A 14319-nucleotide genomic window follows, 5' to 3' on the forward strand; every position below is an offset into this window, starting at 1 on the left:
TCCCGCCTTCGCCCGCCCCGCGCATGCGCGCGCCCACCCCGCGCGCCGCCTCAGGAGCCCTCAGGGACTGCCGGGGGGGAAAAAACAGCAAAAACATCGGAATAAACCTAAAATGAAAATGCCGAGTGCTGGCCCCTTCTCAAAAGAGTGTTTGCTTGGTTTTTTTTTTTTTTTTTTGTTTGTTTTTTTTAATTTGTTTGTGTTTTTAATTTCACAGCCATTGCTCTCATTGGTCGGTGTAAATATATGAAAGTCCTAATGGGTAACGTGTTCCCAAATGGGGCTCTGAGAGCTCCCCAGACCCCACACGGCCCCACAGGCAGGGGAGGGAGCAGCAGGGGACAAAGGAAGATTAATTCTACATCGCAGAATCATGGAACATTAAAAAAGCCCAATGCCTGCACCTCCTTAAAAGAGTGTTTGTTTTGTTTTGTTTTGTTTTGTTTTTTAATTTCACAGGCATTGCTGTGCTTGACTGATGTAAATATATATGTCTTAATGGGTAATGTGTCTCCAAACTTCCCTGTTTCAAAGGCAAACCTTTTGCCTTAAAACCATCATAATAATGACAAGTTGCATTGTGAGAAAACGGCTTCTGCTTTCACTTCTTGCCCAAGGGAAGAAGAGCCTCTGGGCAGGGGAGGTTGAAGCCCGAACTGGGGCTCTGAGAGCTCCCCAGACCCCACACGGCCTCACAGGCAGGGGAAGGAGCAGCAGAGGACAAAGGAAGATTAATTCTACATCACAAAATCATGGAATGGTTGGGGTGGAACGAGCCTTAAAGCTCATCCAGTGCCACCCCTGCCATGGCAGGGACACCTCCCACTGTCCCAGGCTGCTCCCAGCCCCAGTGTCCAACCTGGCCTTGGGCACTGCCAGGGATCCAGGGGCAGCCACAGCTGCTCTGGGAATTCCATCCCAGCCTTTCCTCACCTTCCCAAGGAACAATTTCATCCTAATACTCAATCTAAACCATCTCTATTAATTTGAAACTATTCTCCCTTGTCCTGTCATTCCATCCTTTGAAAATTGTCTCCATCTTTCTTGTCACTTCCCTTCAGGTCCTGGAAGGCTACACTGAGATCACACCAAAGCTTCTTTTCTCCAGGCTGAACAATCCCAATTCTCTCAGCCTTTAAATTCCCATGGGAGAACTCTTTGCTCTCATCCCTGTGGCACAGCTGTCATTGTCCCCCTACTCTCTGGACAACCCTTGAATTCTGGAGTCTCCTCCTTGGGACTCCTTTGGCTCCACATTGTGCCAGGGCCCAACAAAGAGCTCAGATCCTTCCCAGCCTGGTGCTGTGCCAGTGCTCCATGGCAGGAGCCACCTGGCTTGGGGACACAGGGGCTGTGCCCTCCTGTGCCACCCTCACTGGGGACAATGACAGTGTGAAAAACACCAATCACCTGTTTTTAAAATGTTAAAAGTTTAATAGTAATAAAATGGTTATAAAAATAGCAATATAATTAGAGTAATAATAATTTGGACAATTTGGATTAGGACAATATGAGACAAGAGAAACAAAGAGTTATGGATGTCCAGGTACAGCAGCACAAGCCCATAAAAGGACCCACGTTAACAAAGGATTAACCCTTAGAAACAACAGCCTGTGGCATATTCATACACCTCACACATGATGCATAAATTCCATTCAAACACAGGATTCTGTCTGGGCAGTGTCAGCTTCTTCCTCTGAATCCTGACAGCACCTTCGAGGCGGGAAGAAGTTTGTTTTTTCTGATAATGGAGCAATAAATTCTTTTTCTCTGAAGGATTCAGGTGTCCTGTGGCTGCTACCTCACTGCCAGTCCTTTCTTTAAAAAAGTATCTTACATAGCATAGTTTCTATTTTAACATTTTTTATAACCTAAAACTATATTTAACACACTGTTTAAGAAAATGAACACAGCATTACTTTCTAACACAACACATATAGTATTCATTTGAATATTTGGAAAAGCCAATCATAAAATACGCATTTTTCACAACAGTAACACCCCAAGCCAGGGGTGTTGGGCTGCAGGAGAAGCCCAGGATGGGCTGTGGGGCTGTGGCCCCACGTCCCTCGAGTCCCCTGGGCAGAGCAGCCGTGGCAGAAGTGGCAGCCTGTCCCCACAGAGGGCCTGGTGGGATTTTTTGCCCAAAAGCTCACCCAGATCAGCCTCACCAAGCCTGGCATTTAAGTAATTTACTTTATATGTCACACATCTGCTGTAAAACATTTAGCCTCATGCTCAGACATTCCTGGTCTTACACATACTTCCTGTGTGTTATTAAGTTGGTCACTTTGTCCTTGTTTTCCATGTGAACAATCTGTATATTAGTATTCCTTCCCTCAAAGGGATGCTGCAAGGATAAATATAGTAATGACTGTATTGGCAGAGGCAAGTAAATATTTTATCACAGGCAAGGAATCTCTGCCTTCATACAATTTCTCTGTTAAATGGCATAATTTCTATCAGAAAGCCTTTAAAAAACAGTGCCCTCCTCATCCATCTCCATCAATCTTAACCCCAGGGACCCCCAAACCCTGAGCCACAAACCAACCCCTTCCCTCTCCATCTCTTTCCAGCAGAGGGACAAGGATGTGCCTGGAATAGGGGATTTTAAAATTATTTTTACCAAAGTCCTGAGGAGTTCCACAGCAGTAGGAGCTGCCTTAGAATGGTGCAAGTCCACGTGCTCAGAGAATTTCTGAAGGTGAGGAAGCTCATCCATGAATCCTCACCAGAACTTCCTGAAATTCTGGAATTTCAGCTCAGGAATTCATCTGAATTTGGAAATTTGAAAATTTCCAAATTTGATTTTGGAAATTTCAGCTGCATTGTGGAAATTCAGCTCTCTGAAATTCAGCTCCATTCCACTAAAACCCTCTGGATTATACCAGTGCTGCTTTTCCATATCCAGGACATTCCCATCCCAGTCCAATACCAGACTGACCCAGGCTTTATTTAGAAACAAACACAAGTGGGGATCCTGCAAACTCCAATTCATATCTTTTTATTTTTTACAAAAAATACATTTTAACAAGTAAATAGAAACCATTTCCATAAGTCCACCATTGTCCAAAGTGTAAATGTACATTGCAAATTTGCCATTTTTAATATAGACATGTGCTCTATTTTGCCAGTTGCCTACAAGAAATTCAGCTACAGTCTGATGAAACATAATAAATAATGATTAAGAAATGGAAAAGCTACACACCAAGAAATGGGAAATATAAACTTTGCAAAAGTCATACATAGTTATATTACAGCCACCTCTTCCCAAATCAAACATTCAATTTCTCTTGATAAAGTACAACAGTAGTGCATTCCCGTTATTGGCATAGAGAGAGATCTTCACTGAAATACTGTCCATGGAAAGAATTCCACTGAACTGCAGCTCAAAGGGACACCAAGGGATTCACTCAGGACAGTAGCAGTGCAAAAGCCACAATATTGGCTTTATTTAAATTAAAAAAAAAAGATACTTCCTAAGAATTAACATACTGAACACTAATTAAATTATGTATTGAATTTCAAAGCAAGAATGATTTTTCTGGATTGCTCTTTGGGTGACCAATCCCACCACAGAGGAAAAGATGGATTTGCTGTCTTTGCCACCCAGTTTGTCATTCCCAATGACTGGGAAAGAAATCCCTGCAGCTGGCTGGGAATTTCTCTTGGTACCATTGCTTCCAGGTTTTCCATGATAATGGAAAAGTGGGAAGATTTAGAGCACGTAACTCTAAAGGGGGGGATGTGAAAAAGAGGAATTCCCTTTTCCTGCCTGAAGTAAAAACTGTCTAAAGCTGTTGAAGCTGAACATTTTCACCCTGTTGTTTACACCACAGATAAAGAAACATCCCACCTTTTCCAAGTGCTTCCATCCAACTGGTCCATCCCCAGTTTTCAGGATAAAAGCCTTAAGAACCCTTCTTTTGGTAGTACCACACAAATATTCTCCAAATATGGCCCAAATTCTCACCTACTACTCACATTTCTATCCCATGAATGCAACACAGAACACTGCTGGGAGCAATGGAACAACACTGTGGGATACACAACTCTGGGAAGGAAATCAAGGATGTTCTTTTTCTTTGCATTTCTAAGATATTTCACTACTTTAAAAGAGGAAATACTCACAGGTATTAATGCTTATATAAGATCCAAAGTCAACCAAAAGGTGTCTGTAGAAAAGTATTAAGATTCCTAATAGTAAAAATATCTGCAAATTTAATTACAAATACATTTCCAAAGCAAAATCCTTAATTAAGTACATCAGGGAGGGTCAGTATTGACAGTGCTCCTTGAGGAGGAAGTGAACAGCTAAATGTGGAATATTTACACTGAGAGATCCAACTATGTCAAATATATAAAGTGAAGCAGCCCCATTTACAGTCTGGAACCTACAGGTTATAACGGAAGAGCAATAAAACTCTGCTAAAACACCGAGATTTTAAGTACTGCTGATTTCATGCATTTGTTCCACCACCTGCCCTAAGATTTCATCCACCACATCAATGTCATAATTCACTTGCTGCAGGTCCAGGTCGGGCATGATGGTGGCCAGGAGCTGTCCCACGTTCACTCGCAGGGAGCGCAGCTTCAGGCTGGGGAGAGAGCAGCACAGCATTAGCTGGGGATGGGTTCTGGGTTCAGAGCTCACCTGGCACAGCTGCACTCACAATCCTGCTGGGGGTGCTCCATGACTCCCATAAAACAACAAAAAAATGGATGCAGGTCAAGCTGCATCAAGATTATTTCTAAATCCGTCAGGTTTTCCAAGCTCTTCTTCAGTTTTCAGCTTGAAGGGGGATATTCCCTCAAATTTTCCCTCAACGTTTCAAACCAATACTAAACTGAATTCTTGTCAGAAATATTTCACAATAAGCATTGGTACAATCCTTTCCCCCACACCACCTGTATTTCTCAAAGCAGTTTTAAGGCCTGGGATTTTTATCCATTTGGAAACCCAAACTACCACAACCCACAGGAACAAAAGGAGAGAAAAAGAGAGGAGAAGGCAAGAAAGAGGAGTTGGTCCAAAGGCTTTAAAATATAAACAGGAAGTGGGAGTTCTAGCCCAGGGAAAAGGCTGTGCCTCCCTTTTTTTGGTTTCTTTCCTGGATGTCTTTGCTGTGTCCTCTTCCTGATCAAACTGTTTTGCCATGAGCCATCCCTTCTGTGGCCCATTTCCTTCTACTCTCAGATCCTTTCTCCAGCTCTCCCAGTGCTGCCATATCTCCACCAACTTGTGGGGGACGTTACTTCCAACTCCTGCATTTATTTGCTAATTCTTTTGATAAACACACATCGGAGCTGTAATGAAAAATAAAATTAAATGCTGACAGGTAATTTTTAATGTGGGTCAATTTCTTTTTTAAGACTGAGTCTGTGGAAATTATCCAGGTTATTCTTCACTCTGGATCCAGCACTCCGTGGCTGGGCTGCCAATGCCCGGCAGCAGGGAGGAGTCACCGGCCCGGCCCAGCCCAGCAGGAGCTGGGAGGTGCCACCAGCAGAGCGCAGTGCTGGCTGTCACTGCTGGCTGTCACTGCTGGCTGTCACTGCTGGCTGTCACTGTGCTGGCTGTCACTGCTGGCTGTCACTGTGCTGGCTGTCACTGCTGGCTGTCACTGTGCTGGCTCTCACTGCTGGCTGTCACTGCCCTGCCACCCCAGCACCACCGGGACTTCCTCCAGCTTCTGCCCCGGCAGGAGTTCACAGGTGCTCTGTGGAATTTTCAGGGGATTTTTTCCAGCTCATCTGTCCAATTGGTCAAAGTCCCTCAGCAGCAGCTCTGCCCTACTGTGCTCTCTCCAATTTGATGGCATCAGGAATGTATTGAGTTCATTTGGCTCTGTCACCCAGGCCATGAATCCCAGGATCCCCAGGGCTGGAAGAGAACTTTGGGATTATCCAGTCCAACAATCCCCCAAAATGACATCCCCAGGGCTTCTCCTGAACACTCCCACAGACAGTGACTCCAAACCTCCCTGGGCAGCTCAGCCCAAGGCCTGACCACTCTGCCAGGGAAATTTTCTGTGCCAATCTCCAACCTGAGCCTGCCCTGGTGCCATCTGCGACCATTTCCTCTCCTCCTTTCCCTGCCCCTCCTGTCAGGAGCTGTGCAGAGCAATGAGGTCCCCCCTGTGCCCCCTTTTCTCCAGGCTGAGCCCCCCCAGCAGCTTCTCCCTGGATGTTTTCCAGCCCCTCCCTGGCTGCGCTCCAGCCCCTCAATGTCCTTTTAAAGTGGCACAGAAGTGGACACAGGACTTGAGGTGCAAAAGCCTTTTCCATTCTTGGCCTTGCTGCTGCTCCCCAGTCTGCCCTCAGTCACCCCATGCTGCTTGTCCTTACTCCCTTTTGACTCACATGGGGCTCCAGGTGGCTTCCAGGCAGATTTATTCCATGTTTTCCCTGGGATTGAGGCTGCAGTGACGGGATGGAGCTCTGGCTGTCCTAAATATGAGCATAACAAGTGCCTTTTTCCAGGAATGTTAACTTCTGCAGATACTACAAGGCCCTCAGCTCCCTCTGAAATGCCTCTCATCTGGTCCCATGGATCAATTTGCTGAATCGATCCCTTAATTGAGTCCCCTTTTATCCCAGCTGATGCTCCCCCTTTGATTCTCCCCTAGCAGGGACCTCAGCTCACTCTGCTTCCCCCTGCTCTGGGTTTTTTCTGTGTGAGCTGTTCCCACTTCCCAAGAGCTCCAAGCTCTCCAGCTGGAAGTTTCAATCCTTGTTGAATTCCAAGACACACCCCAGACCCTGATTCCACAGGATTTGCCTGCAGCAAGGAGTTCTTACAGGAAAGTTTCAAATCCAGACTCTTCAGTTGATTCAAGAGAGGAAAAACAGACTCTCAAAGTGAAGTTCATTACAGCAGAAAATAATGATCACCCTCCTCTTTCCTGCCTCCCTTTTCTCTCCTTGGTTTGCAAGTTGTGTTTAGAAATTATTCAACATTTGGGATATTTTCAGAAGCATCTGTTTGCTATTCTGTTGTGGCCAATCCTGCTCACACAAATCATAAATCACAAACATCACTTGATAAAAAAGAAAAAAACAACAACATTAGTTAGGAGTCACAAAAGGCAGTAGAAAAGAATTGCAAGCATCACATTTTATTATACAATTATCAAACATAACCTTCATCAAAACATTTGAAATACAACCAACAAGCAAAAATCTTGAAATAACATCTAGAAAGAACAAAACTGATACCTTTCTCCATCAGAAAAATTTACAGAGTCTTCTACATTACTGGTGGTAGAATCATTTGCACGTGCTACAGCCTGGGGGATTGAAGCTTTTAACTGAGCCAGCTCTGCCTTGAGCTCCTCACACTGACAGGCCATTTGGTTCTTCTCCACTTCCAGGACTTCAATCTGCCAATCAAAAGAAAAATAAAGCTGTGAAAACTATTCAAAACCTTGTGTAGTAGAAGTGCTGTGAAACAGGGAGTAAAAAATAGAGATAATCACAGTGTTAGGAGTGTTTTAGCAGGTTACCTGGCTTTTGTAGCCGTCCCTCTCAGTGGTGCACTTGTCCAGCTGCCTGAAAACATCATCCAGCTGCACGGCCATCTCATCCAGCTCACTCCTGCTCTCTCCATCAGCACATTTGCTGCACTCAGTCTTTAGGTTCTGCAGGGTGCTGCACTGCTCCCTGAGCGTTGCTATCTCGCCCAGGGCCTGCTCATAGAGAGCTGTCACCTCTGCCAGGCTCCTCCCATCAGCGTTCCCTTCTGCACAGGAGGGAGCTGTCTCCGTGGCCTGATGGCACATCTCCTTTTTCACATATTTATTATTCATCTCCAAAAGCTGCTGCTCCAGTGTTTGCACCTGTTTGGTTAACGCTTCACATTTGCTTTGGTACATTTCTTTTTCTCTGTTCAATGATTGCAGCTGATTTTTCAGTTCATTTTCCATCTCTACAGATGTCTCAGGAACACCATTGACCTTGGGCTGCTCCTTTTCCATCCCTGGCCCAGGAACCTGGACTGGGATGTCTTCCACCTCCTCCTTTTTCACCACCAGCTTTGGCAGCTCTGTCTGCGTTGCTGAGCTCAGCTGTTCGCTTCTTGCCTCTGAAGTGCTGGCACTGCAAGGTTCCCCCACGGCAGAGTTTTCCTTCTGCTTCTCCTCCTGATCCAAATTGATGCATTCTGTTTTTACCACAGGAACATCAGGATCTGCTGAAGGCTTTGGAGTGCTGCTCTCCTCTAAAATGATGACATCTTCATCATCATCATCCTCCTCCTCGTGGTTGTTGAATGTTTTGTCGCTGAGCCGAGGCGTCTTTAGGGACACGGGTGTCGCACAGCTCTGCGTCCTCCTTTTGAGGCTGAGGAGGAAAACATTCAAATAATCATTATTTATTAAAATATTACAATCATCACTTTATTTGCTTAAATTCTGCCAAATTATTTGTTTCCAAGCACGTGCAGTGTTTCTCTGAGCACTGTTCAAAAACTACCACTCAAAAAAATCACCTGCATGGGATTTTAATCAGAATAAATTCCTGCAAAAACGAGTGCCTGCCATCCACACTCCCACATTATTCTGAAACACACCCAGTATCCCCAGAACACCCCCACAGAGTTTCAGGAAAACTGAAAGCCTGTGGAGTGTGGAGAACACAAATTCTGTTCCTTAGCAGACAAATCACTAAAAATGCTCCTTTCTCATTTTCTTACATTCACTTTTGTACTTGACAAAGTCTCCTGGAGCTTCCCATGCTCCCAGAATTCCCACAGGAATTTCAGCAGCTGAAGCTTCCCCCAATCATCATTTTCATTAATTTCTCCCCATCATTTTCAATAATTTATTAATTTTAGAAATAAACAGGAATCTCCTTTGTACAGGTCCACTCACCTGCTATCAGCATCCAAATGAGGAGAAGATACTTTAATTAAAATGGGCAGAGATCTTCTAACAGAAGCATCTGAGGATTTTGGTATAAGTAACCTTGGAAGAGCTTCCTTTGCACTCGAAGATGAGAATGGTTTGAAGTCTTTACTTGAAGAAACAGATGTTTTTAAAAATATTTCATTATTGATCTATAAGACAATGTAAGTTAAGAATGGAAATAAACAGATATTAGTAGATTCTTCAGGAGAGATTTAAGCAATTCTTTATATACCAACACCTAAAATTCTGACATTTCTATATCCAAGTACCTCCTTGAACCCTGGCTCAGGATTTTGGGATGATAAATGCTGACTAGACTACTGCAAATCCACTTTTTCATTTTAAAGTGCTGTGCAGAATCCCAGGCAAGAGCTTTTCCCAAGCTGTGTCTCTGTCTGGAGTTTGCCCACCAGGACATACATCTCTGGGAAAGCTGCTCAGGGTTCACTCAATTGGCCCAAAATCAGCAATTTTTTCACTTTTCGAAATTCCTTTTGTAGTGGGGGAGATTCAGTGGCAGAGAAACAGTAAAATAAAATAAATAGGTTAAAACAGCACATGCAGCATCTCTTCTCCAGAAATGATCTTAGGTCAGAAATTGACTTTGAATGCAACTGAAATGAAATCCTACTTAAAAAATTTGATTCTGAGTTAGAATCCAGACCTCCCCATCAAACACCTGGATCTGCATCTGGGTTTAACCTGAATTTGAGTGTCTCCCTGCACAAGTGTAGCTGTTCCACCTCTGTCTGTCCCCACTGAAATCCCCACTTTTAGGGGCATCTTTACTTTTATGTTCTCATCACATCTGTCTCCAACAAATCCCCTTTCAAGGGATTTGTTGGGATTTTAATGTCTTCTTTCAAGAACTGGGTGTCCTGCCATAAGAACAGCCACCAGTGACTGCCATCCCCTCCAGTTCTGCCCAGGGACCTTTGTCCCTCTCAAACTCCTTCCTAAGGAGAAAGGTGGTGGATTTTCCAGCTAAGAAAGGGGATTTGGGGTTTCCTCATGCTGAGCAAATCCTGCAAAGTACAAGTGGATGCTGAAGCAGACCCAGGCAGGCTCCTGGCAGCCCCAGCAGTTACCTGGTGGCTGTACTCCAGTCTCCTCTTCAGTTTTTCCCTGTCCCTGCACAGCAGCAAGGAAAGAATAGGAATGAAATGTTTAGATTCAATTATAAAAACTAAATCTAAGATCTAAAAGCAAACAATACTCCTCATCTCAGCTAGGTACAATAATCCAAGTATTTTTGTTTATTGAATGAAAATTTCCTCAGAAAGCTGGAAGCTTATCTGAGGTTAGCTTAACTTCCAGCAAGTTCCCTCTAGATTATTGATTAAAATATTTACAACAACCCCAAACTCCCACTTCTGGAATATAAGGCAGCATCACAATTACCTAAATCAGTTTTTGTCATGCACCTTAGCTAAGAACCCTTTTATTCCTAAATAAATGTATTGATCTTTTCAATATGCTTCAATGTGGGCCTTTGAAAATTACACAGCCAAGGTCTCCTAAGAGCCCTCAGAGTTTGTTTATGGGACATCCCAACTGATTGTTCATTTATTTACAGGACATCCCAACTGACTGTTCATTTATTTATGGGACATCCCAACTGATTGTTCATTTATTTATGGGATGTCCCAAACTGATTGTTCATTTATCTACAAGACACCCCAAACTGATTGTTCATTTATTGATGGGATCCCAAACTGATTGTTTATTTATTGATGGGATGTCCCAAACTGATTGTTCATTTATTTATGGGATGTCCCAAACTGATTGTTCATTTATTTATAGGACACCCCAAACTGATTGTTCATTTATTTATAGGACATCCCAAACTGATTGTTCATTTATTTATAGGACACCCCAAACTGATTGTTCATTTATTTATAGGACACCCCAAACTGATTGTTCATTTATTGATGGGATCCCAAACTGATTGTTCATTTATTTATAGGACATCCCAAACTGATTGTTCATTTATTGATGGGATGTCCCAAACTGATTGTTCATTTATTGATGGGACATCCCAAACTGATTGTTCCCACACTGCCAAATCCTCTGGAACATCTCTCTGGGAGCTGGGCTGTCACCCCAAATGCTGCCCAGCTGTCCTTGGTAGTGTTTAGAGCCCTGTAGAAGTCTCAGAACTCACTTTTTCTTGTAGGTTTTCTCGTACGTGGGGTGTATTAAATCATCATCCTCCGGCTCTTCTGGCACGTTACAATTCCTGAGGGAAGGAAGAGAACAGAGAAAACCCCACAGGAGAAGGAGCTGAGCAGCCCTGCTGCTGCCAGGGGGGTGTGAGGACGGGGTGTCCCTTACCTGAACTGGGGGTCGGGGTTCAGGGAGCAGTACCACTTCTCGGGCAGGTGCTCGATCCCGTCCGGCAGCTTGCGCCACTTGAGGCAGGCGTCGCACTGCACCCACGTCTGGTCAGGCTGTTTCCTGAAAAACCCAAATAAATCAGCACCTGCACGCCAGGGAGGGCTCTCCTGTCACACAGACCAGGGACAGAGTGCTCGGCTCCCTGCTGTCACACATGGGACTCACTGGATCTCCTCGACGGGCAGAGCCAAGGGATATTCCTCGTTTTTCTTGGTTTTCATCTCGTTCCAGTAATCGTTGAGCTTCTCTCCCAGTGCTGCTATTGTGAGTCTGCAAAGAAAAGAATTTAAAGATCACCTTGAACAATCCAATTCTAGCACAGAAAAAAACTTTATAAACTCCAGTGACAGAAAAAGTGCATGAACCACTTTAATATTCCTAATTGCATAAGAGTGGGAAAAAAGCTTTTCCTTTTTTCTTTTATAAAAACTTTTTATTTAGAAACCTGTAGAAGTGAGGAATTGTCTGAAGTCATGTTTGTCAGCAAAGGAACTCCTGGAAATACAAGTCAGAGCACAAAGACTGAAATCAAAAGTGCTGCTGATGGACAGAGCAAATCCTGGAGGGGCTTCACCAGCTCAGCCTCAACCTGGGAATTTAAAAAAGCACAAAACCAATCCAGCACCTGACCTTGGTTCTGGCTGTTCCTGCACATCCCAAGTGCAGGTTCATGGCTACTCTCAGGCTGATGTCCAACTTTACAACAAGGAGCTGGCAAACATTTGATACAAACTCGGCACTCTGATAAAAGGAGCAGCTCAGTTTCACTCAGGGTAATTTTCAGTTTTGTTTCTGAGTTTTTTGTTTGGTGCAGCTCAGGGACTGCCAGAGCTGGCACGCCCAGGAGGGAGAGGTGAGCAACAAGCACAAAGGCCCCAGGGGAGGGGAGGGGAGCCCCTGGAATCCGGCTCTGAGCAATCCAGTGCATGAGTAACCAGCCCAGCCCCGGGCCTCAAACCAACACCAATGTTTGTGCAGTGAACTCCAAGTGTGACCAGAGCTTGGATCCAGGTCAGCTCTGCAGGAATTGCTGAGCCAGGGGACACAGAAGGGCAGAAAGGAGCAGCGAGCCATGGATGGGACCACGTCCCCTTTGTGGGGAGGGAGAAGTGCAGGGCACCTTTCCATCGGGTTCACAACTTTCCAGCCCAAAACAAAATATTTCGTGAAATCCTGGAGCACTCCTGGCACAAAAAGCTTCCCAGGATCTGTCTCAAGTGCGGTGTCCCTGTGCCCACCCACGTCCCAAGTGCAGGGGAGGTGGCTGGGGGTAACAGCAGACAAAGCTGGGGAGTTCCATTGCCATTCACAGCACTGAAAGCAGAGGGGAAATGCAGCTGCTGCTGCTGCATGGAATGAATGCAGCTGCCATGGGGAATGCTCCTGGGGACACCACAGCCAGGTCCTGCTGGGATCCCTGCAGGAATGGGAACTCCATGGCCCCAGGAGCTGACAGAGCAGCCAGGACAGGAGAAGCTGTTTTGTTAATGAAGCAGCAGCTGGGTGAATTCCCTCTCCTCAGATGAACTTGGCTCATTATAATTTAATTGTAAGATGAACTCACACCTCCACCCCAAAGTTGTGTCCAGGCACAACTGGATGAGGCACTCGAAGGTCTGGAGGTCTTTTCCAGCTTTAATAATCCTCTGATTCTCCCCCCTTGTCTGGATATTGACTTAATTACAGTTTTTGGACATGGTTGGGCACAAATTCCAGATTTCCTGGGGTGCTGACACACAAATCAAACCCAAGGGATTGAGGAAACCTCCTTTTCATGTAAAGTGTTCAAAACACCCCAAAAAGTGGAAAAATTCCCTGCTCCCTGTGCCTGCCCAGGGCATTCCCAGCTCCTGTGCCAAGGGAACTGCTGGTGCCACACACAGGAAATGGTTCAATCAATGTTTGCAGTCAATGCCCAACATTTCCACATTAAAATCCACATTAAAAGCCCTGCTGGGCACATGGAAAATGCCTCCTCCTGAACAGCAACTAAAGAATATCCAGGAAAAACATGGGAACAAGGTGCTGTGGCTATTGTGGGAAAATATTTATAAGGAAAGAGGAGGGCAGACAAAAAAGGATCTAAAAAGAACTGTTTGCATTTAAACCAGGTTTGGCCACAACACCAGAAACTTTTATTCTTCCTATTTAAAGAAGCAGCTTTATCAAGTGTTTCCCAGGAAATAATAATATGGGCTAGAAAATGCAGATAAAAATACCTGTATTCATTGGTGTAGTCAAAATCCTGTTTGTTGTGAGTTGGTTTTAGGAAGTTGCACTCAATAATCCCAACAACACCCACACCCATGTTGTTTGCCTGCAAGGAATTAAAGTTTATCAGGAAAACCAACACAAAATCCATGCCAATATTGCAAGAGTTTGCTGGAGGTAATTATTAACTGTATCTACAGTGGGGAAAAAGGATTTTCTGGCTTGTGACTGCTCTGCAAGGAGAAAGTCTTGATATAAACCCCTAAAGAACAAATCCTCTGCTTTACCCCTCTTTTTGTCCTGAAAGATGTGCTCAGATTCATATTTGTATCAAATTCATTTTTGTATCAAACAGCCTCAAAACCAAACAACTTAATACAATTTTTAACTTCTGCACACAGTAAAAAAAGGTGATTTTATAAAGTATACACCAATATCTTGCTTTCCATCCGTATTTTTTTAAATCAGTGTTTGAATGGAATTTATCACGATGTTGAAATACTCTGAAGCCTCAATCTCTTACCTTTAACTGACAGCCAACTCTCTCATAAGCTTTGATGAGTCTGTTTTTGTGGTACATCATTATTCCATAATGATCTTTGTTCCTGCAGTTAAATCCAAAAGTAATTCTGACTGTTTTGGCCTTTGGGCAGATATTAAGGAAAAATAGGGTGAATTTCAGAGAACACAAAAAATAGGAGTTAATCTGAGTGGGTCTTAAGAGCTTTCTTTTCTTATATTGAGATAATTCCTTCAGTAGGACTTAAAAAAAACAGAACAAAACAACAACAACAAAAAACCAAAC

General features: G+C 44.1%; 1 protein-coding gene across 1 annotated transcript in view; it reads right to left on the bottom strand.

Moving 5' to 3' along the window:
* Positions 1–2988: 2988 nt before the first annotated feature.
* The window catches only part of MORC3 (MORC family CW-type zinc finger 3), a 32249-nt gene continuing 20918 nt past the window's right edge, over positions 2989–14319 (bottom strand). The window contains exons 8-17 of the mRNA XM_059466023.1: positions 14038–14157; positions 13523–13620; positions 11469–11573; positions 11241–11363; positions 11071–11145; positions 9995–10037; positions 8871–9055; positions 7506–8340; positions 7219–7382; positions 2989–4598 (exon numbers count right to left, since the gene is read on the bottom strand). Coding sequence (XP_059322006.1) covers positions 4445–4598; positions 7219–7382; positions 7506–8340; positions 8871–9055; positions 9995–10037; positions 11071–11145; positions 11241–11363; positions 11469–11573; positions 13523–13620; positions 14038–14157 — 1902 coding nt within the window. The 3' untranslated portion in view covers positions 2989–4444. The remainder of the gene's footprint in view (positions 4599–7218; positions 7383–7505; positions 8341–8870; positions 9056–9994; positions 10038–11070; positions 11146–11240; positions 11364–11468; positions 11574–13522; positions 13621–14037; positions 14158–14319) is intronic.

The sequence above is a fragment of the Ammospiza nelsoni genome, chromosome 2 (assembly GCF_027579445.1).
Source record: "Ammospiza nelsoni isolate bAmmNel1 chromosome 2, bAmmNel1.pri, whole genome shotgun sequence".
In the NCBI taxonomy this organism is placed as follows: Eukaryota; Metazoa; Chordata; class Aves; order Passeriformes; family Passerellidae; genus Ammospiza; species Ammospiza nelsoni.